Source organism: Trichechus manatus, unplaced genomic scaffold (assembly GCF_000243295.1).
Source record: "Trichechus manatus latirostris isolate Lorelei unplaced genomic scaffold, TriManLat1.0 scaffold00048, whole genome shotgun sequence".
NCBI lineage: Eukaryota > Metazoa > Chordata > Mammalia > Sirenia > Trichechidae > Trichechus > Trichechus manatus.
Window position 1 is genome coordinate 17,692,801 of NW_004443984.1, and position 21,422 is coordinate 17,714,222.

Here is a 21,422-nt window from a genome sequence, read left to right on the forward strand (position 1 = left end):
TCTGGTTCCCATTCTCAAGGGGAATGCTTTCAGACTCTCTCCATTTAGGATGATGTTGGCTGTTGGCTTTGTATAAATGCCCTTAATTATACTGAGGAATTTCACTTCTATTCCTATTTGTTGAGAGTTTTTAATCATGAATGGGTGTTGGACCTTGTCAAATGCCTTTTCTGCACTGATTGATAAGATCATGTGGTTCTTGTCTTTTGTTTTATTTATTTTTGTGATGGATGACATTGATTGTTTTTCTAATGTTGAACCATCCCTGCATACCTGGTATAAATCCCACTTGATCGTGGTGAATTATTTTTTTGATATGTTGCTGAATTCTACTGGCTAGATAGAATTTTGTTGAAGATTTTTGTGTCAATGCTCATGAGTGATATTGGTCTGTAATTTTCTTTTTTTAGGGTGTCTTTACCTGGTTTTGGTATTGGGGTTATGCAGGCTTCATAGAATGAGTTTGGAAGTATTCCATCCTTTTCTATGCTCTGAAATACCTTTAGTAGTAGTGGTGTTAACTCTTCTTTGAAAGTTTGGTAGAATTCTCCAGTGAAGCCATCTGGGCCAGGGTTGTTTTTTTGTTGGGAGTTTTTTAAATTACCTTTTCAATCTCTTCTTTTGTTATGGGTTTATTTAGTTGTTCTACTTCTGTTTGTGTTAGTTTAGGTAGGTAGTGAGTTTCTAGAAATTTGCCCATTTCCTCTAGGTTTTCAAATTTGTTAGAGTACAGTTTTTCATAGTATTCTGTTATGATTCTTTTAATTTCTGTTGGGTCTGTTGTGATATTACCCATCTCATTTCTTATATGGGTTATCTGCTTCCTCTCCTGTTTTTCTTTTGTTAGTTTGGCCAATGGTTTATCGACTTTGTTGATCTTTTCAAAGAACCAGCTTTTGGTCTTGTTAACTCTTTCAATTGTTTTTCTATCTTCTATTTCATTTAATTCTGCTCTAATTCTTATTATTTCCTTTCTTCTGGTGTCCGAGGGCTTCTTTTACTGCTCTCTTTCTACTTGTTCTGGTTGTAGAGGTAATGTTTTGTTATGGCCCTTTCTTCTTTTTGGATGTGTGCATTTATTGCTATAAACTGACCTCCGAGCACTCCTTTTGCTGTGTCCCCAAGGTTCTGGTAGGATGTGTTTTCATTCTCATTTGATTCTATGAATTTCTTTTTTCCATCCTTAATTTCTTCTATAACCCAGTAGGATTTGAGCAAGGTGTTCAGTTTCCATGTGTTTGATTTTTTTTCCTTGCTTTTTCTGTTGTTGATTTCTACTCTAATGGCTTTATGGTCACAAAAGATGCTTTGGATTTTGTTAAGGCTTGCTTTATGGCCTAATATGTGATCTATTCTGGAGAATGTTCCATGTGCATTGGAAAAGAAAGTATACTTGGCTGCTGTTTGGTGGAGTGTTCGTTATATGTCTATGAGATCAAGTTGGTTGATTGTAGCATTTAGCGCTTCCGTATCTTTGTTGAGCTTCTTTCTGGATGTTCTGTCCTTCACCGAAAGTGGTGTGTTGAAGTCTCCTACTACTATTGTGAAGCTGTCTGTCTCTCTTTTCAGTGCTGTTAGAGTTTGTTTTATGTATTTTGGAGCCCTGTCATTGGGTGTGTAAATATTTATTACAGTTATGTCCTCCTGGTGTATTGACCCTTTAATCATTATACAGTGTCCTTCCTTATCCTTTGTGGTTGATTTTAAAGTTTATTTTGTCAGAGATTAATATTGCCACGCCTGCTCTTTTTTGAGTGTTGTTTGTTTGCTTGATATATTTTTTCTGTCCTTTGAGTTTTAGTTTGTTTGTGTCTTTAAGTGTAAGGTGTGTCTCTGTAGGCAGCATATAGACGGATTGTGTTTTTTTTTGTCCAATCTGCCACTCTCTGTCTCTTTATTGGTGGATTTAGTCCATTTACTTTCAGCATAATTATTGATAGTTATGAGTTTAGTGCTGTCATTTTGATGTCTTTTTTGTGTGTTGTTCACAGTTTCTTTGTTCCACTTAATTTTCTATGCTGAGTCCTTCATTTAAGATACAGTCACTGAGAATCTGAATTGGGCCAGATATTGGTCAAGGTGTTGTACTAAAAGGATGAATAAGGCTGACTCCCTGCTCAGGGGGCATCCCAAAAGGCTGGGCCCCTGAGCATCCAGGAATCCATGGAATTGCCACTAGCGTATATGTGGCTGGCTCTCTGTCGCTCCCGTCTCCCCAACCGTGTTTGTGTCCTGGGAACCTCAGATGGGGTGGGATAGATGACATGTCCTATGATCAGCCTGGCAGGTATAGGAGCGGGCTTTGGAAGCATCTTGGAGGTCTGGACACTTCAAGTTCATTGCCTGTGGGTTTACCCAGTTGACTCCTTGTGTGTTTGTTCAGCAACCCTCCAGGAATCTGCCTCTGCCCCACGGTACTCGCACCCTCTGCAGCTCGCCTTCCCAGTTCCAATTTAAATGTCTCTTGGGAGTGATTTTCTCTCCATCCTCACTGCAGACCCTCAGGGACCCACTCCAGTTGGCAAATAAGCTCTCGCTCCTCCTAAACATCCATCCTTCCCTCCCAGACGCCCTCCTACATATTGTCATTATGGTGAAAAATATGCAAATAACTTTGACAAACAGTCTCCCAACAAACGAGTATTAAAAAATGTAATAAATTAACCCCATAATGTAATCTGGGTGCCAGGACCATCTATCATGCTGATGTGATTAAGATATGAATAACGAGATGCCACAGAACCTGATGGGAATGATAGATGAGTCCTCACAGCACTCCTTCATGGTCCCCTGCTGACTTGGCCTCCTGCCCCACTCCCAGCTTCTTTGCCCCCAGGGACCCCAAGGCCGTCAGAGGTTTAGGGAACATCTGGTCTCACCTGTTCGTTTCACGAATGAAGAGAATGAGGCCTTTTTAGTATTAGGGGTCAGATCAATTTGAATTCTCCCCATCTGTGTCCTAGCCTCAGTTCCCCTGTCTTTGACAGGCTCTAAATCCTAAGCCCCAAATCCAAGCGTTTTTATCTACGGATTTCTAGTTGATAAGGTGGGTTCCCCGGTACCCAAGAAAGGTTGCTGGGACCTCAGGTTCCTCAGGGGAAAATGGGGGCGCTGAGTGGTAAATCCTCTGAGACTTCTCTGAGGTTCTTCGACTCTGTGTGTCAGGACACCTCTGTATGGCTTGTCCTGTGAGCTCTCAGGGCAGGGAGCTGGGGCCGGGACACCATGGAGGGACGGCCTGAATTGAGCCTCTCTACCCCTCACACTGTGTCCTGGGGGCCACCCCACAGGAGTAGCTGGGCTCTGAGCCTCCCCACCCCAGAGCCCAATCCAAATGGACCCTTTACAAGGAGGTGCCCCCTACCACTCTCTGTCACCAATGAAGAGATACTTGAGAAGCATTGAGAGAGAGACAAAGAAGGACCCCTTTACCCCAAGTGGCCAAAGCATCAGCAATGATTACCTCTCAAGGAGCCAGGGGACACTGCCTACAAGCCAGGGAGCTGCTTGACTGGCTCCACGTGGAAGTGGTCCTCTCCTACAATGCATGACTTGGACAGGGTCCCAAGTCTTGACAAGGGTCTCTTGCCCAAAATGTGCTGTCAGGTACCTCAATTCCTAAAGTAAATCATTCATCCCTTTGGGTTAAGCATTGCAATCTTACAAAATGCAAACATTCCCTGGGAATAGCCCACCCCAGGGACACCCATTGTGGTGATTCCCACATTTTCTTGGGCATGAGAGCCTCTGGTAAGGGCTAGGGGCTTGCTGTGCACCGGGACTCTGATCGCATAGATCAGGGCTTCTCAGAGATTCTGATGTGGATTTCCAATGATTGCATTTTGAGAAATGCTTTGCTAGCATTCCTGGCTTAATCAGTCAGGCTCTTTCATCCCTCCTTTCCCTGCTCCCCATCATCAGTGTGTAAATGCAGGCTTGAAGCAGCTGGGTGTGTGTTTGTGTGTGCAGGTGTCCAATACTGAGCTGTAAACGGTACACATTGCTGGCTAGATCTGTGTATAAACAGATTGGTGTGACTCCTAATAAGCCCTTGCATCCCTGTAGGTCAGAGGTGGGGTCCCTTTGGCTTCTGGCCCTTCTTGTGGCCCATTACTCTGCGGCCACTTCTCTGACCTAAGTTTTCCCACTTGTCAAATAAGGGGGCCAGCAGGTTGAAGCCCTGTAGTCAGAATAGGATTCAGAGGTGGGTCTAAATTCCAGCTGTGTGATCTTCGTGAATTCGGGAACATCTCTGGGCCTGTTTTGTCATGTATAAAGTGGGGCTGTAAAATGGGTACTTAGCTCCTAGGGTTAATGAGGAATTAAAGAAATCAGTATTCGGCACATAAGAAGTGCTCAATCCACGTCAATAATTATTTTAATGTTATCGTTATCACTGAGCGGCTTTTCAGCTCTTCCAGACCGAGTCCTGAGCTATGGGGGACTCAAGAGCAATAAAGGGGAGTGGCAGAAGGGACCTCTCTACAGCTCCGCCCCCCTCCCATTCACTAGTTGTGTGACTCACGCAGGTAACTTCACCTCTCTAAACCTCGTCTGGCTCATCTGTAAAAACGGGACAATCAGTCACTACCTCATAGAGTTGTTTTGAGGATTCGGTGAAATAATCCTCGGGCATACTTAGCCCAGTGTTTGGCACACGGCTGGAGCTGCAGAAAGGTCAGCTATTGCTACGATGCATAGGGTTAGGAGGTTGTGTGCTCTTGGGCGGTAAAGCCAGGCTGCATTTAGGCTCGGGGATCGGGGGCTGTCCCCGCCCCGGAACCGGCGGGTTCGCTCTTGGCTCGGCAGCTGAGGGTCCAGAGTTGGAGACTCTGGAGTAAGCAGTAGATGTCGCTGCCCTTATTCCTAGCTGTGCCCTTTACCTGGCTCTCACTAGCAACACCTACCTGCCCTCTTCCAGCGTTCCTAAAACGAAAGAAATGCCCTAGAGTGGAAAAGACTTAGAGATCCGACGAGAAGACAAAAGTTGTCTTTTTCCGCGCCCACTTGAGGTAGGAGGGAAACCGCGCGGCGCAATCTCAGCCACTCCGAGGCCCGGGACCGCCTCTCCAGGCCGGCCCCCCCCCTCAAGCCCCGCCCCCGAGGCCCAGACCCGCCCCGTGCGAGGCCTCGGCGGGACTTGGCGAGGGGTGGGCGCGGTTTGAACGGCGGGCGCTAGGACCCGCCGGAGCGCAGCGGACGTCAGCGAGCTGCGCCGTTGCCGCGGGTTGAGCCCGAGGCGTGAGTGTTGCGGCCTGCGGCTCCTCGCGCCCGGGCTGGAACTGAGGCCGGAGCCGGTACCCGGGAGGGGAGAGGGGCCGGGTTCCCACTAGGGAGGGATCCGGCGGGTAAGGGGCGGAGACTCAGTCCAACCTAGTTTCACTTTCCGGGTGTCCAGCTCTGCGCCCCGGCCCAGCACTTCCAGCAGTGTCTCTGCACCTGCTGCCCGGCACTCCTGCGGGCAGAGCGCCGGCCTTTCCTTTCCCAGAGACAGCGCGGCGAGGGGGCGCGGGCCGCCGGTGGATAGAGGCTGGTCGAGGCGCACCTGATGCCCCTAAGCTGCGACGCCGGCGTGGAGGGGTCCCTCCCAGCTGCTCTCTGTGAAGAGGGCCATCTTACCCAAAACCCCCCGACAGAGGGGAGGGGACAGGAGGTGGAGGCGGGCCCTGCCGCTGCCTGGGCCTTCGGAACTACAGCCTGCCCCCGTCGCTGCCCCACCCCCAGGTGGCGGGAAGGATGACCACTCTCACGCGGCAGGACCTCAACTTTGGCCAAGGTAGAGAGGCTGGGCCTGCGGCCCCGGGTGGGGAGGTGGGTCTGGGCCGCTGGGCGTCCCTGAGTACGCCGAGTTCTGCCCCCTCTGCAGTGGTGGCCGACGTGCTCTGCGAGTTCCTGGAGGTGGCAGTGCACCTAATCCTCTACGTGCGCGAAGTCTACCCAGTGGGCATCTTTCAGAAGCGCAAGAAGTACAACGTGCCAGTCCAGGTGAATCCCACGTCTAGGCTGGGGCCACCGGGGAATTCCCAGCGCACCCATGTCCACCGTGTCGCCCCAAAATCGCAGATTAGGTAGAGGATGGTTTTTTTTTTTACCTTCTTCCATCTTCAGGCCCAGCCCATTTATTCCCCAGAGGCCGCCCAAGCCTTCCACTTCCCCCAGCAGCTGCAGAAAGCTCGACAACCCCCCACCCTTCACCTCTATGGCATTTCCATCCCTCCCCACAGTACCTAGAGTTCCCCCTGCCAAAAGTTAGGGCCCTGAGTAGAGTTGCTCTGGTGGCATGGTTGCATTTTAAAAGCGCCCCCTGAAGGGGCGAATCATTGGTTTGGAGAGGGGATTTCCATAACCTCAGGCACCTTCCCCTCCGCTCACTCTCCCTGACCTGTAATGAGTTGTTTTAAAAAACAGACAAAGCAGTAAATGTGCACTGCTCTATCCCCAGTTCGTGTTCGTAGAAGTGCTGCCCACTCAGAAGGCTCTCAACAAATACTAGAATAAATGCCTGCGTACTAGAAGGTGGGGGAACCTTGAAGGATATACAGGGAAAAGGAAAAATGAATCAGCATTTATTGAGCACCCACGGTGTACTATACTTATTCCACTTAATCTTCACTTTTTGTTGATGAGATCTTCACAGATGAAGTAATTGAGGCTCAGAGAGATTAAGTAATTGCCTGAGGCACACAGCTCCAAAATTTCAGATTCTTAATTTTGGAAATTTGATTCTATTTCTGGATTCTTTCTCTGGAAAAACGCCCATGTGCACAAATACACACAACTTTGTGTACAGTTTTAGGGACTTCTCAGACTCTGGAGGGGTCTTGTGCTCCACATTGTTGCTAGCTGCTGTTGAGCGGGCTCCTGACTCACGGCGACCCCATGAATAGCAGGACAAAACGCTGCCAGGTCCTGAGCCATCTCCATGATCTGTTGCTGTTGTAATCCATAGGTTATTCACTGGCTGAGTTTTGGAAGTAGATTGCTAGGCCTTTCTTGCTAGTCCATCTTCGTCTGGATGTGCTGCTGAAATCTGTTCAGCATCACAGCAACACGCAACCATCTGCTGACAGATGGGTGGCAGCTTTGCATGAGGTACATTGGCTGGGAATCGAACCCTGATGTCTAGCATGGAAGGCGAGAATTCTGCTGTTGAGCCATCACTGTTCCCAGACCCCACATTAGGAACCCCTAATGCTGTATTAAATGCTAGTGCTGACGTTGAACTCTTATCTTGCAGCTTCTCTTTTTCGTTGATAAAGTCACAGTTCTTAGCCTCAGTACAGGAAGTACAGGGTCTCTTAGGGTAGGGAGCCCTTAGGGAGTTGCTGGGTTTGGGTGTTGGGTGGTTCCCCCTCCATGCTATGGGCCTCACCAGCCACCACTGTGGGTTGTGCACAGATGTCCTGCCATCCGGAGCTGAACCAGTATATCCAGGACACGCTGCACTGCGTCAAGCCGCTCCTGGAGAAGGTAAGGGCACCAGGCCTCTCTAGCCTGCTCAGCCCCAGTGTGCTCTTCCATGCTCACAGGCCGACTCCTGGATGGCTCTAACACCCAGAAGCCTAATCCTGAATCTGGAGGCCATCCCCATCCAGGCACAGGTCTTGGGGTATGTGGAACATGTTCAGGGTGACTTGGGCCCAGGAGCTTGGGTTAGTGAGGCTGGCTTTTGAGGTGATGCCTACCCCGGAGGGTTCTGCGTTCTTCTCACCTCTCTTCCTCTCCCCGTGACTTCCTCAAGTTCTGTCTGGGCTCGGCCCCCTCAGGGTTTCCTCCTCCTATCTTGTCCTGGTCACTGAGACTTCCTGGGACCCCCACAGGCCCAGGCATCCTCTGTCTCAGCCTGTACCACCCATGGATGGGGTGCCAACTTGAACTTCTCAGAGAGCATGCTGTTCCCATCCTTCCTTAGGCAGGGGCAGGGTGGGGTTCGAGTTCTGAAGTGGGTGAATCCTGTCCTTGCAGAATGATGTGGAAAAAGTGGTGGTGGTGATTTTGGACAAAGAGCACCGCCCAGTGGAGAAATTCGTCTTTGAAATCACCCAGCCTCCCTTGTTGTCTATTAGGTGAGCTACCTTTCCCTTCTCTGTCTCTGCTAGCTGGTACGAGGTCCCCAGGAGTACCCACCTCCCCTGCCCCCCGCCCCCCACAGGGAAGCTCCTGACTCCCTTGGTTAAAGACCTGAGAGGAGAAATGGCAAGATGGGCTGACTGAACAACACTTCAGCCTGTAAGAGGCCAAGACACAGCCCAGCTGCCCAGTGGCCTCTGTGCACGGGACACGAGTTACATGTAGACCTTCCTTTTTCACACCTGGAAAGTCATAGCACTGGTGAATGTCTAGTCCCCACTTCATTTCTCTGAAACCAAGGTCCAGAGAAATGACATGAGCTGTCCAGGGTTACCCAAGTTGGTGGCAGAGCCAGGACACAGACCCAGTTTCTTCCCAGTAGAGCATCCAGTCCATAAAGGCAACTTGAAGTTGACTTTGGACAGGTCTGTGGTGGGGTCAGGGCCCTGAGATCTGGCACCAACCTGTCCCCACTTGCTGTGTGTCCTTGGGCCAGCCCTTTCCCTTCCTGGCATGGTGTCCTGGGGTGTGAAGAGCCTTGTGTTGTGTCCTGATTCTCAAGCCTGGCTGCATATTTTTTTTTCCAGTTGCTGCTGAGTCGACACTGACTCATGGCGACCCCATGTGTGTCAGAGTAGAAATGTACTTCATAGGGTTTTCAGTGGCTGATTTTTCAGAAGTAAATTGTCAGGCCTTTCTTCTGCGGTGCCTCTGTGTGGATTCGAACCTCCAACCTTTCAGTCGAGTGTGTTAACTGTTTGTACCACCCAGGGACTCCATTAAGCATTAAGACCACCTAATGATTCCCCCCTGCCTCAGATTATGACTGCATTAGTCTGGGGTGGGGCTGGGCAGTAAACTTCCTAGGCAATTCTAATTCTGCAGACTCAATAGGCAGCCAGGCCCTTAGAAGCCAATGCTCTCAGAGCCACTGGAGGGACTCTGGCCCCCAGGCCTACTTCCAGGGTTGATTGCTTAGGGTGGGGGAGGAGGCCAGTATGGTGGGAGACCCTCTTCTTGTTCCCAGTTCAGACTCCCTGCTGTCTCACGTGGAGCAGCTGCTCCGAGCCTTCATCCTGAAGATCAGTGTGTGTGATGCTGTCCTGGACCACAACCCCCCAGGTTTGCTCACCCCCACCCCCTCTTCCCTGGATGTTTCTGTAGTTCCCTGGGATTGGTTTGTGTTCCCAAGTTCCTGTTTGGCTGTACTGAGCCTCATCTCTTCCTGCCTTCAGAACTCCTCTGAAAGCCCACCTCCTCCAGGAACCTTCCTTGATTGACTCCACCTGGCTTCCATCTCCCCTCTGACTGTGCATTTCTTTAACATTTTGTTTTCACTTTGCTCTGTGGGCTGGGGGCCAAGTCCGGGCTGCTGGGCAAGCTAGGCAGGTGGAAAGAGGCTATGCCCAGTGTCTGGCATGACAGCTGGCCTTAACTTACCTCTTGCCTCTTCAGGCTGTACCTTCACAGTCCTGGTGCACACGAGAGAAGCAGCCACTCGCAACATGGAGAAGATCCAGGTCATCAAGGTGAGATGAGACTGGTCTGGGGGTGGGGTGCAGCTGAGAGCCTCTGAAAACCTGGTGTCAACGTTGCACGTGGCAGGGCTGTGGCCTGTGGGCAGCATGCCCATTCCACTGCTTAGAGCCGGGCCTCCCTGCGTGTTAACTATGTGGCCACATGCCTGGCACTGCCCCATCTCTGAGCGCTCAGAGATGAGAAGAGGGCCAAACCGCCTGCTGAGGCTGCCCTCTCACCCTGGCTCCTCTGAAACGGGGCTTCTCAAGGAGGGGGTCGTTGCCCACCGGTGTCAGAACTGGGACTTGGGGCTTCTTAAATCACACAGGTTCCCAGCCAGACCTACAGACTTGGCTGCTCTGGTGGAGCCTGGGAATCTGAATTGTTAGCAGGCCTCTCGTGATTCTGCTGCTCCCTAAAGTTGGAGGACCCCAGCCTTGGAGAAGGCTGCAAAATGATGGCAGGCCAGGGTCCAGCCCCCTTCTGCTCTCTCACCTCAGTCCCTCTCCCCAGGACTTCCCCTGGATCCTGGCAGATGAGCAGGACGTCCACATGCATGACCCCCGACTAATACCCCTGAAGACCATGACGTCAGACATTTTAAAGGTAGGTTTTGGGAGGCTGGCATGGGGAACCGGGTAATCTGTACTCAGGGAGGGCTTGGGAGGTGGGGCTGGTGCTGAGGCCTTGCCGGAGGACCTGTGGATCAAGGCCTGGGGCAGATGACTCTCAACTCCTGGCTCCGGCCACACCAGCCCCACCCTTGGTAGAGACCTATCTGCCAGGGCCTTGGGGTCCCTCCAGAGTAGGTATCCTGGCTGTCACCCTGACTGTGGCCATTTGCTCTTGTGCATCAGATGCAGCTCTATGTGGAAGAGCGAGCTCACAAAAGCAGCTGAGGATGCACTTGCCCCCCTACTGATGCCAACCTGTTGGACTTGAGGGCCCCCAGCCTAGGGCAGCACTGCAGGCCCCCGATTCCAAGTGCTCTTATTGCCTCTACGTGTGGACTGCCGCCCTCCAGCCCAGGGCTGCACAGGTCTGGTCGCCTTCGTGGACTCCGGGAGGGCAGTGAAGGGTGCTGGGACCTTAAACTCTCAGCCTTCTGCGGCTCAGCTGGCCAACACTGTCTCCAATACTGTGCTGTGAGCTGTTTCAATAAAGGGGCCCCAAGGGCTGAGCTGGGCTGTCATTCACCGGAGTGGGAGGGGCAGGTGCAGCCAAATTAACCTGGAGGAGGGGCTACTTCTCTACCAAAGTGCCAGGGACCACCTGCCCCCACCCTTAACTCCAACCCCAGGCTGATTTTACTGTAAACATTTATTGCAAGAAAATGTTGAAACTACATAACAGTTACCACAAACTGGTGGGTTTGCCCAAGATTGAAACTGGGGAGCAGCTCCTGAGACAGGGGCCTCTCCACCCACTACAGGCTCAGCTCTTGCCTGGAGGGGGACCTCCGGCCCTTGGCTGGCCCAAAGGATAGATGGATGGATTGGTGGGTGGGTGGCCAGTCAGATAACGGAAGGCTTTCTGGAGAGGACAAGCGGGCAGCCTCCCCGCAACCCCCCCCCCGTCCCCCCGTCTTCAGGCCGAGTTGTTGGCGAGCCCACGTTTCAGGGTCATCTTGTGGCTGATGATGATGCTGCTGTTGGTGACCCGGGTCCCGTACCAGCCTGCCCAAAACTGGGTGTCCTTGCCCCCATGCTGGAAGAGGATGTGGCGGACGCCAGGAGGGTAGTCCGAGAAGGTGTAGGAGACCTGGGGGGAGCGGAGAGGCGTGGGACTGAGGAAGAGGGCGAGGGAGGAGCCGGGTCCCATGGGGGAAAAGTGGGTGGGCCAGGAAGGCAAGCAGGTGAGGCCTCACCTCATTCCACTTGGCATCATTCCACTGCTGGATGATCACAGGCGGTGGCTCAAAGGAGGCCAAGACAATGTAGTCAGCTGAGGCCAGCTGCACTCGGAGGTGATACGTGCAGCCGCAGTCTGCTCTGGCAGCAAACCTGGGGGCGGGGCCGGCAGCAGGCCCTCAAATGGGAGCTCAGGTTTTTCTCTGAGCTTGGCTGGGGCCTCCCTTCTGTCAGCAATGCTCTGCCCGTGAGGCTCAGCCCGCTTCACGTGCCCCTGTGCCCCGGGATAGGGGGTAGCAGTCTATCCACGCTGGGCCTCAGTTACCCCATCTGAGAAAAGGGGCAACTCTTAGGTATTCTACTGAAGATGTCACCACAAAGAGTAACAGGTTCTCTACAGAGACAAGGGCCCAGTCCGTCTGAATTAGGTCACCTGTACCTTATAATGGATCACCCCTCCACCCTCCAAGCAGTGGCCCTGGGGCATGGCTGGAACTGGGGTCCTGCCTTCTGCTATGGGCCAAGCCAGGGCCTTGCAAGCTCTGTGCACACAGTAGGCACTTGGTAGAGTTGTAGGGTGAATAATGAAAAGGGGGTGGGGAGGCAAGAAAGCATGTGAATGTCTGTGAGGTTCCGGGGAGGGCTGGGGTCTCGGGTATCTCTGTTGCTTCAGGGCCCATTAACGACAGCTTATCTGTAGAACTCAGTCTCCCCAGCTCCAATCTGGGTTAATGTCTCTCATGGTGTGGTGGGGAGGCTGAGGAGCTGCTGGATGGGCAAGTGCTGGGTCTGCCTGGTTCCAGGGCAGCCCTTGCCCTAGGACACAGCCAGGCACAGAGTGGGTGCTCTCTGTGGGTTTGCGCACCCACTGAATGTAGCAGGAAGAGAACAGGGAAGGGTGCAGAGTGTGGGGAGACGATGGGCCCCACTCACCAGTCCTTGACCACAATGTCAGGCCGGAATGTGTCCAGCAGCTCCTCCCAGTAGCCTTCAGCCTTGAGGTCCACCAGCTGGGACTTGAGGCACATGCTGGGGACAGAGGAGAAGGCTTGCAGCCCCAGCCGTGCTCCCCATGGCCCTGCCCAGGCCCTGGCAGCCCCTGTGGGCCCATGGAGGCCGTCTGTGGGCTAGCCTCGGCTGGCCACCCTCGGCCCTGGCAGTCCTGTCCACACCCAGTGGTGTCCCCCTGACTACTACAGGACAGGCACTGGTGGTACTGACTCCTACTCCTACCCCAGCACAGTCTGTGAGAAACACCTACAGGAAGTCTGACCCACTTGTGTGTGGGTGGCATTTGATCCCGGCCCACGTGGGCAGGATGTGGGTCTGATGTCAGCTTCCTGCATTTGGCCCAGGACACCAAGGAGACTCTGGGGCGCCCTCCGTGAGCTCACATTCCTAGATGAGAGGCAACCTGTAGTCATACAGATGTACCTTAACTGTCCACTGGGATCCTGGCCTCCTAAAAATGACCTCTACCCCCACTGCCTATTGACCCAGCCTCTGAGTTTACTCCTGCTCCAGGAAGCAGTATACCCTGAGCTGGTGTTGGAACAAGCTCCCTCAAGCTTCACAGAGAGACCCTCAATTAGGCCTGAGATTTGGCAAAAGGTGTCCTGACCCTCTTCTCCCTCAAAAATGCTGCCAGAGGCCCCCCAAGCCTGCTTGGTTTGGTTTGTCTTACCCATAGGAGGTGACAAAGTACTTCTTGACTTTGGGGTCAGGAAAATTTGTCCCATGTCCTCCAGGGAGGCTCTCCACCTTCCAGTGGTCACCTCCATTGGAGTCGATTCGCCAGAATCCCATATCCTCTAGGGAAAAAAACAGAAGCTGAGGTGAGATCCCCTGTGTCAACTTAAAGTTTAGCCTCCCCATCAGACCCTAGAAGGGAGGGAGGGTGGTTAGCATTCCTCCCAAAAGGCAGGGCTTACTGCTGCTCAGAGATCTCTGGGGCTTTGGATGCCAAGAGGTTAACCAGTTTGCTCCTCCTCAAAGGCCCTATGCAGCCCAGGTCAGCATGTCACCATCCCACCCACCTTGAGGTACCCCTACAAAGCTCCCTTCCTCCATATATCCCCACCTGTCCTCACCATATCCTCCCTGATTTGGGACCCTCTCCTTCCCACTTGGTCCCCAACTGGCTTGGCATGAAGCTGGAAAAAACAATATTTCCAGAAATTCTAAAACAAACCTTTCCCCTCTCCCATGTTGCTCTGGAAAATACTCAAGTCTCAGTTCTCAAAAAATTAAATTGTGTCAGGGCCTGTAATGAGTCTATTCTGTTCTTAATGGCAGGTGTGAGTCTGTCCTGGTGTTGACGAGCTGCCCTGTGTCCAGGAGGGAGGAGCCCTTGGTTAACTGAGATCTGAGTAGTCTGAGAGGCCTGACTGATGGGTTTGCTATGGGTGGTGGGAACCTACTCTGCTGGGAGGACTCAGCCCCCTCTGCCTAGGGCGAGTGATAATGGGAGGACAGACAGTCTCTGGGTTGGAGGTGTGCTGTGACCCCTGTGTTTGTGGAAGGATCACTTGCCAGGTTCAGAGGTGCAAAACTGTCCTTCCCAGCCTCCCCCTTCAGACTGAACTTAGAGGACCATAGGAAACAACAACAGTTCTCTCCAGAGGCTGTCCATAATAATCTAGGGGAGCTTTTCCAAATTACTTCCCTGGTCCCCCCACCAGGAGCCCACACTTCTTTCCCAGGTGCCTAGGGAAACCCCCCAAGGTGAGAACTGGAGGAACAATACAGAAATCCAGCAGCTGGGTTGACACTGTGTATGGGCTCAGAAGGAGACCAAGGCCGGGCTGACTGCTGCTGGGCCCAGGGCCAGTGTGAGGCCAGGCTGCAGGGTGGTTCTGTAAGGAAGTGGGAACTGAGCTGAGCAGGGCTGCCTGGCTGGGCAGCTTCTAAGCGGAATCTAGGGCAGGCAGATTGAGTGTCTGGGGCTTTGTCAGTGGGGCCTTTGAGAGGGGCCATGAGGCCTTTATCAGTCAGGCCCAGCCTCAGAGCTGAGGAGTTCTGGGTCCTTTGAAAATTGATCTCGGGGTCTCAAGCTTCCCATCTATAAAATGGAGCCAACCCTACTTGTTCGGCCAACTCCCAGGATCCTTGTGAGGATAAAGAGAGAAAATAGATACAAAAATGATTCTAAGTGCACACACTGTGCCTCTTAATCAACTGCTGCTGCAGCCCCAAGAAGCACAGTGTCCGGTACAGAGTAGATGCTGAAGGAATGAGGGGAGAAAACCCTGGCAAATACAGGAGAACATTACATATGAGCTAAACGGGCCTCAAACTATGTGGTAACAGTCACCTCTCAAGATCCTTGTTTTCTTCATCTGTATAATGGGGATATCCGGAAGGTAATTACATTTGTGGAGTCCTTGGGTAGTGCAAATGGTTAATGCACTTGGCTGCTAAATGAAAGGTTGGAGGTTCGAGCCCACCCAGAAGTGCCTCGGAAAAAAGGCCTGGCAATCTACTTCTGAAAAATCAGCCACTGAAAATCCCTGTGGGGAACAGTTCTACTCTGACATACATGGGGTCATCAGGAGTCAGAATCAACTTGATGGCAAATGGTTTTAAGGACATTTCTAAGGACCTCAGACTAGTGGCTGGCACAGAGGAAGCCCCCAACAGATGTTAGGCAGCTTGGACTGAGCTGAAAGGGAAAGGTCGATCTGCATGATGTTCATTCAGCAAACATTTCTTGAGCACTTGCTTGTGAAGGCACTGTTAACAGGCAGACACCAGGTACAGGGTTGCAAACAAGATCCATTCAGTCCCTGGACCTTGATGTTTGTAGCAGAGAAAAAAAATGTAAAACAGATAAATACAGGCTGTGAAAATGCTCTGAAGGCACTAAATGGGGGTGATATGACAGGTGTGGGAGCACTGTTTTTAGATGGGGGGTCAGGGCATGTCTCTGAGCTGAAACCTAAAGGAGGAGGAACCTGGCAGGCCATGACAAGGAGAGTGCTGAGTGTTGTGTGTGTAGGTGAACAGTCCAGGTGGTGTGGGAACAGCAAAGGCCCTGAGGTTCAGGAAAGGGAGGGAACCAGGCCCACGGCAGCCCCCCTACCCTCACCCCACAGCCCACCTTCAGCGCAGGGGTTGCGCAGGAGGTTTCTGCGGAGGCTGGAGAGGAAGTAGAAGATCTTCCAGTCGGTCACAGGCTGGTCCCAGTCCTCTGTGATGAAGCCATCGCGCAGGCTTTTGCGTTTCCAGAGGGTCACAACATCAATGAGGTCCCGCCAGAGGCTACAGACCGGGCGGCAGTTCCGCAGCAGCTCCCGGGCAGGCACGTGGGTGAACAGCTCCAGCAGGATGTTCTCTGGCAGCTGGTTGATGCTGACCGGGGCCATGGCTGTGGTCGTGCGGGCACATGCGCAGGCCTGTAGGGGGCAACAGTGAGACACTACTGTGATCCGCTTCCTCTTTCGTGAAAGGTTAGACAAGGGGCATTTCGAAGGGTGCTTCCAGCATATGGTAGGCTCTCAAAATACAGAGTGGTTGCACACATTTGAAAGAGGGCAACAAAAACATTAATAAAGTCTTCAGGGACAATTTCTTTAAAATGCCCCCCCCCCCCATTAAGAAAATAATAATTGCTTAATTTTGGAGCCAGTGGGCCAGGTGAATTGTAAGATTTTGTTGTCTGGGAGCTCTGCAACTTCTGCGAGGGTTTCTGGTGACTGCTGTTGTTATTTTAATGCTGTGAATTCGCTGTTAGAATATAAAATCTTTTCTACCTCCCCAGCTTGTGTCCTCCAATATTAAGTGATAGGGCTACTGCCGAGAAGCAACCTCCCTCCCCCAAATCACTTGCTTTGGCCTGGAAGCTAATGTGACACAGGAGGCCCCTCAGCTCCAGGCTGGACTGTGTTGGGATGTCAGGCTGGAGCCCACTTTGAAATGCACAGAAAACAAAAAGCAGAGTGAAGGCAATGGAGCCAGACTGCCCGGGTTTGAATTCTGGTCTGTGCGGACAGGCTGGAGGCTGTAAGGAAATGATAACTGTCTGACCTGAGGCTAGGAGGCCTGAGTTAGCACAAGTAAAGCATTTAGCACAGGGCTGGTGCAGAGAAGTGTTCATCACACATTAGCATCATTATCAACACTTCTGTCACACTCCTATGGTGGGTTGTAGTTACTGTCCCAGGAACACTTCCTTTACATCTGAATTGCACAGGGTTTTTCGGAAACTTCCAGGCTCTGCCACAGCTTTGGCCCGAATCTGTTGCATGCCCCAGGTGGGTCGGGCTGGGCTGGCAGCTGTCGGCGCTTTGTTCTGTCACCCAGATGGGTCTCATCTGACCATGACTCATGAAGGAGGGAAAGCCCTCTGCATACATGAAGGGAAAACTTAGGGAAACTTCTGGCCTCTTCTCATTTTCCACAGAGACGTGGCCAAAGAAGCCAAGCACTCCCATCCCAGGAAAAGTGAGGGTGGGTACTTCCCCGGTCCACGCACTCGGGCTCCTGCCCCTGGAAGGGCATTTTAGCGTGGCACATTAAAAACAATAAGCACGTAAGTAAGACACTTAATAGGCTGTGAAAAGAGCTCTGATGGGAAAAAATAAAACCCAGTGAGTTTTCAGGAGCAATTCTATATTTTTTAACATATGAAATGTCCATTTTAAAACGTTGTCAACTCCGGAAAGTATGTCTACGCCAAATACAAGTCGCAGGCTCCGAGTGACGGTTTCTTGGTTACAAGCAGCTTCTGCTGCGATGCCCAAAGCCTGGTACTTGGCTCTGGCGTACTTCATCACCTGCTCCATCCCAAGCCCCACAGTTTCCGACATTCATCCGCCTGGGGAGAAGCATGGCTGTGCGAGGTGGGGCCGGGGTCAGGGCCATCCTGGGGCTTTTTGTGGCGGACTAGTAGACACCAGCTCTAAAAAGCACTCTGCACACTGATTAGGCTCCTCATGTACTAGGCCTTTCTCCAACGACACTCCCAACACTCCCCCCCCCACCCCCCTACCCCCCACTTCCCCAGGCACTGCTGTTATCTGCGTTTAGGATGTAGCCGAGTGGCCGCGGAGGCCGACTCTCGGCCTGGGCAGAACCGCGGCTGGAATGGGGGCCCCCGCGGCCCGAGATCCCAAGCGAGGCGTGATCCGCCGGGGGCCCACGCCCCTTCCCTCATCTGCCGCCCCCTGCCCCCTGCTTGGACAGCTACCTGGGCGCGGGGCGGGCACCCGAACCGGAACCGAGCTGCGATCAGCCTGGGGTTCCCCTCCTCGGCGCGCGTCCGCTCTCGACCCGCGCTAGGGCCGCCCCCTGGGCCGGCCGGCCACGCCCGCGACGAGCCCGCCCCCAAGGGCCGGCCACGCGCACGTCCGCGTCCGGCCCAGCGGCAGGATCCTCGGAAGCGAGCGCAGTGAGAGGAAGCTGGGGCCTTTTGGCCCAGTACAGGCTAACGGGCACCCGGACCTCGGCCTATGTTTCCTGCATCGCTGTCTTCCTCTCCAGGCGCGAGGCGGCTTAGCAGTTTGGACTGACTTCTTGTTGTTAGGTGCCGCTTCGTCGGTTCCGACTCATAGCGACCCCATGTATAACAGAAGGAAACACTGCCCAGGTCCTGCGCCATCCTCACAATCGTTGCTATGTTTGAGCCCATTGTTGCAGCCACTGCATCAGGCCATCCTCACAATCGTTGCTATGTTTGAGCCCATTGTTGCAGCCACTGTGTCAATCCACACATTTGCTGATCCTCTACCAGAGCATGATTTCTTTCTCCAGCGTCTGGTTCCTCCTGATAACATGTCCAAAGTACATGAGAGGAAGTCTTGCTATCCTCATTTCTGGCTATACTTCTTCTAAGACAGATTTGTTTGTTCTTCTGGCAGTCCATGGTATGTTCAGTATTTTTCACCAACACCATAATTCAATGCACCAATTCTTCCGTCTTCCTTATTCATTGTCCAGCTTTCCTGTGCATATGAGGCAATTGAAAATACCATGGCTGGGTCTAGCGCACCTTAGTTCTCAAAGTGACATCTTTGCTTCTTAAAACTTTGAAGAGGTCTTTTGCAGCAGATTTGCCCAATGCAATGCATTAGTTGATTTCTTGACTGCTGCTTCCATCGGTGTTGACTGTGGATCCAAGTAAAATGAATGAAATCCTTGACTTCAATCTTTTCTCCCCTTATTATGATGTTGTTTATTGATCCAGTTGTGAGGATTTTTCTTTATGTTGAGGCGTAATCCATACTGAAGGCTGTAGTCATTGATCTTAATCAGTGTTTCAAGTCCTCTTCACTTTTGGCAAGCAATGTTGTGTCATCTGCATATCACAGGTTGTTGATGAGTCCCCCTCCAGTCCTGCAGCCACTTTCTTCTTCATGTAGTCCAGTTTCTTGGATTATTTGCTCAGCATGCAGCTTGAATAAGTATGGTGAAAGGCCACAACCTTGACGCACACCTTTCTTTCTTGACCTTAAACCACGCAGTCTCCCCCAGTTCTGTTCGAATGACTGCCTCGTGGTCTAAGTACAAGTTCCTCATGAGCACAATTAAGGGTTCTGGAATTCCCATTCTTCACAATGTTATCTATAATTTGTTATGATCCACACAGTCGAATGCCTTTGCATAGTCAATAAAACACAGGTAAACATCTTTATTTGCTTTCAGCCAAGATCTGTCTGACAACAGCAATGCTATGTCCCTTGTTCCATGTCCTCTTCTGAATCTGGCTTGAATTTCTGGCAGTTCCCTGTCGATGTACTGCTGTAACTGTTTTTTGATTATCTTCAGCAAAATTTTACTGGCACGTCATATTAATGATATTGTTTGATAATTTCCACATTGTTGTATTACCTTTCTTTGGAATGGGCACAAATATAGATCTCTTCCAGTCAATTAGCCAGGTATCTCTCTTCCAAATTTCTGGGCATAGATGAGTGAGCACCTCCAGCGCTGCATCTGTTTGTTGAAACATCTCAATTGGTTTTCCATCAGTTCCTGGAGGCTGTTTTTCACCAATGCCTTCAGTGCAGCTGCGACCTCTTCCTTCAGTACCATTGGTTCTTGATGTCGGCCAATTCTTTTTGATACACAATGACTCTGTGTATTCCTTCCATCTTCTTTTGATGTTTCCTGTGTCATTCAATATTTTGCCCATAGAATCTTTCAGTATTGCAACTCAAGGCTTCAATTTTTTCTTCAGTTCTTTTAGCTTGAGAAATGCGGAGCATGTTCTTCTCTTTTGGTTTTCTAACTCCAGGTCTTTGGACATTTCATTATAATACTTTACTTTATCTTCTCAAGCTCCCCTTTGAAATCTTCTGTTCAGCTCTTTTACTTCATCATTTCTTCCATTCACTTTAGCTAATCTGTGTTCAAGAGCAAGTTTCAGAGTCTCTTCTGACATCCATTTTGGTCTTTTCTTTCTTTCCTTTCAAATGACCTTTTGCTTTCTTCATGTGTAATGTCCTTGATGTCATCCCACAACTTGCTTGGTCTTTGGTCATTAGTGTTCAGTGTGTCAAATCTACTCTTGAGATGGTCTCTAAATTCAGGTGGGATATACTTGACGTCATATTTTGGCTCTTGTAGTCTTGTTCTAACTTTCTTCAGCTTCAACTTGAACTTGCATAAGAACAATTGATGGTCTGTTCTGCAGCCAGACCCGGCCTTGTTCTGACTGATGATATTGAGCTTCTCAGTTGTCTCTTTCCACAGATGTAATTGATTTGATTCCTGTGTATTCCATCCAATGAGGTGCACATGTATAGTCACCATTTATGTTGTTGAAAAAAGGTATTTCCAATGAATAAGTAGTTGGTCTTGCAAAATTTTATCATGCTATTTCCCAAGTCATTTCTATCACCAAGGCCATATTTTGTAACTACTGATCCTTCTTGTTTCCAACTTTTGCATTCCAATCACCAGTAATTATCAATGCATCTTGATTGCATGTTTGATCAATATCAGATTGCAGAAATTGGTAAAAATCTTCCATTTCTTCACCTTTGGCCTTAACGATTTAACTTGGAATAATAGTTGCATTGACTGGTCTTTCTCATAGATATATGAATATTATCCTATCACTGACAGTGTTATATTTCAGGATAGAGCTTGTTCTTTTTGATGATGAATACACCATTCCTCTTCGATTTGTCATTCCCAGCTTAGTAGACCTTATGATTACCTGATTGAAAATGGCCAATACCAGTCCATTTCAGCTCACTAATGCCTAGATATCAATCTTTATGTGTTCCATTTCATTTTTGATGACTTCTAATTTTCCTAGATTCGTACTTTGTACATTCCATGTTCTGATTATTAATGGATGTTCGCAGCTGTTTCTTCTCATTTTGAGTCCTGCCGAAACAGACTGCCTTAGGTCTCCTCTTTTGTTTTTCCTCCAAGGGGAAGCCTGCTGAGCCCCCAACCCAGGCACGCCCCTCCCCTGCGCCAGGCCCCTCCTAGCCTTCTTTTACCTGGTCCCTCCACATGTAGTGGCGGAGGTGGAGCTAATACCTGCCCCATCCTGGGGCTCCTCCCTCAGGGATGAGAGCTGTAATTCTGGGCATGAGCCTGGCTGTGTCTCTCCTTTGGGGTGTGACTCCTGGCAGGCCTCAGTTAACTTAAAGATAAAAACCTCTCTGGGTCTTGGCCAGGATTAAATTAGTTTGTGAATTACTGCCTTCATCCAACAAATATTTGTCAAGCACAAACTGAGCAGTCACGTGGTAGTGCACGCTGTGTACCGCACAAGGGCACCTGGCCCAGGCTGCATAGGTACCTCCAGCCAGGGCTGCATCTTCTGAAAGGAAAGGCACCCTTTTTCTAACTCACCGAAATGCTATACAGCTGGTGGTGGTTCCTGCACTGACCCTAGGCAAGACCCTAATCTACCTCACTATCAAGTGAGATCATTAGATTTAATGAGTTATTGAGCACCTACTGTGTGCCAGACAATATTCTAGATGCCTGGACTTTATCCAGTGTCAGTAAAGCTCTTGGCACAGA

The 21,422-nt window shown here is 50.9% G+C and overlaps 2 protein-coding genes across 2 annotated transcripts; one reads left to right on the forward strand and one right to left on the reverse strand.

The window, feature by feature from the left end:
• The first annotated feature begins 5,147 nt into the window (after nt 1-5,147).
• On the forward strand, nt 5,148-10,772 carry MAD2L2 (mitotic arrest deficient 2 like 2). The gene is made up of 8 exons (XM_023732189.1): nt 5,148-5,776; nt 5,867-5,985; nt 7,399-7,470; nt 7,966-8,066; nt 9,098-9,192; nt 9,526-9,599; nt 10,102-10,194; nt 10,446-10,772. Exons 1-8 carry the CDS (start codon nt 5,737-5,739, stop codon nt 10,485-10,487), a joined length of 636 nt encoding a protein of 211 aa, XP_023587957.1. The 5' UTR covers nt 5,148-5,736; the 3' UTR covers nt 10,488-10,772.
• Nucleotides 10,773-10,886: 114 nt separating this feature from the next.
• Nucleotides 10,887-17,687, reverse strand: FBXO6 (F-box protein 6). Its single transcript, XM_004377305.2, has 6 exons — nt 17,626-17,687; nt 15,538-15,832; nt 13,123-13,249; nt 12,372-12,467; nt 11,456-11,591; nt 10,887-11,349 (listed from the first exon to the last, which is right to left on the reverse strand). The coding sequence occupies exons 2-6, from the start codon at nt 15,800-15,802 to the stop codon at nt 11,176-11,178; spliced, it is 798 nt and encodes a 265-aa protein (XP_004377362.1). The 5' UTR covers nt 15,803-15,832; nt 17,626-17,687; the 3' UTR covers nt 10,887-11,175.
• Between the last annotated feature and the right edge of the window lie 3,735 nt (nt 17,688-21,422).

Coding starts and splice junctions, on each gene's coding strand:
- MAD2L2 (XM_023732189.1), top strand. CDS start 5,737: ATGACCACTCTCACGCGGCAGGACCTCAACTTTGGCCAAG. Junction 7,471..7,965: donor TCAAGCCGCTCCTGGAGAAG/GTAAGGGCACCA, acceptor CTGTCCTTGCAG/AATGATGTGGAAAAAGTGGT. Junction 9,600..10,101: donor AGAAGATCCAGGTCATCAAG/GTGAGATGAGAC, acceptor CCCTCTCCCCAG/GACTTCCCCTGGATCCTGGC.
- FBXO6 (XM_004377305.2), bottom strand. CDS start 15,802: ATGGCCCCGGTCAGCATCAACCAGCTGCCAGAGAACATCCTGCTGGAG. Junction 11,592..12,371: donor GACATTGTGGTCAAGGACTG/GTGAGTGGGGCC, acceptor CCCCGCCCCCAG/GTTTGCTGCCAGAGCAGACT. Junction 11,350..11,455: donor ATGATGCCAAGTGGAATGAG/GTGAGGCCTCAC, acceptor CGCTCCCCCCAG/GTCTCCTACACCTTCTCGGA.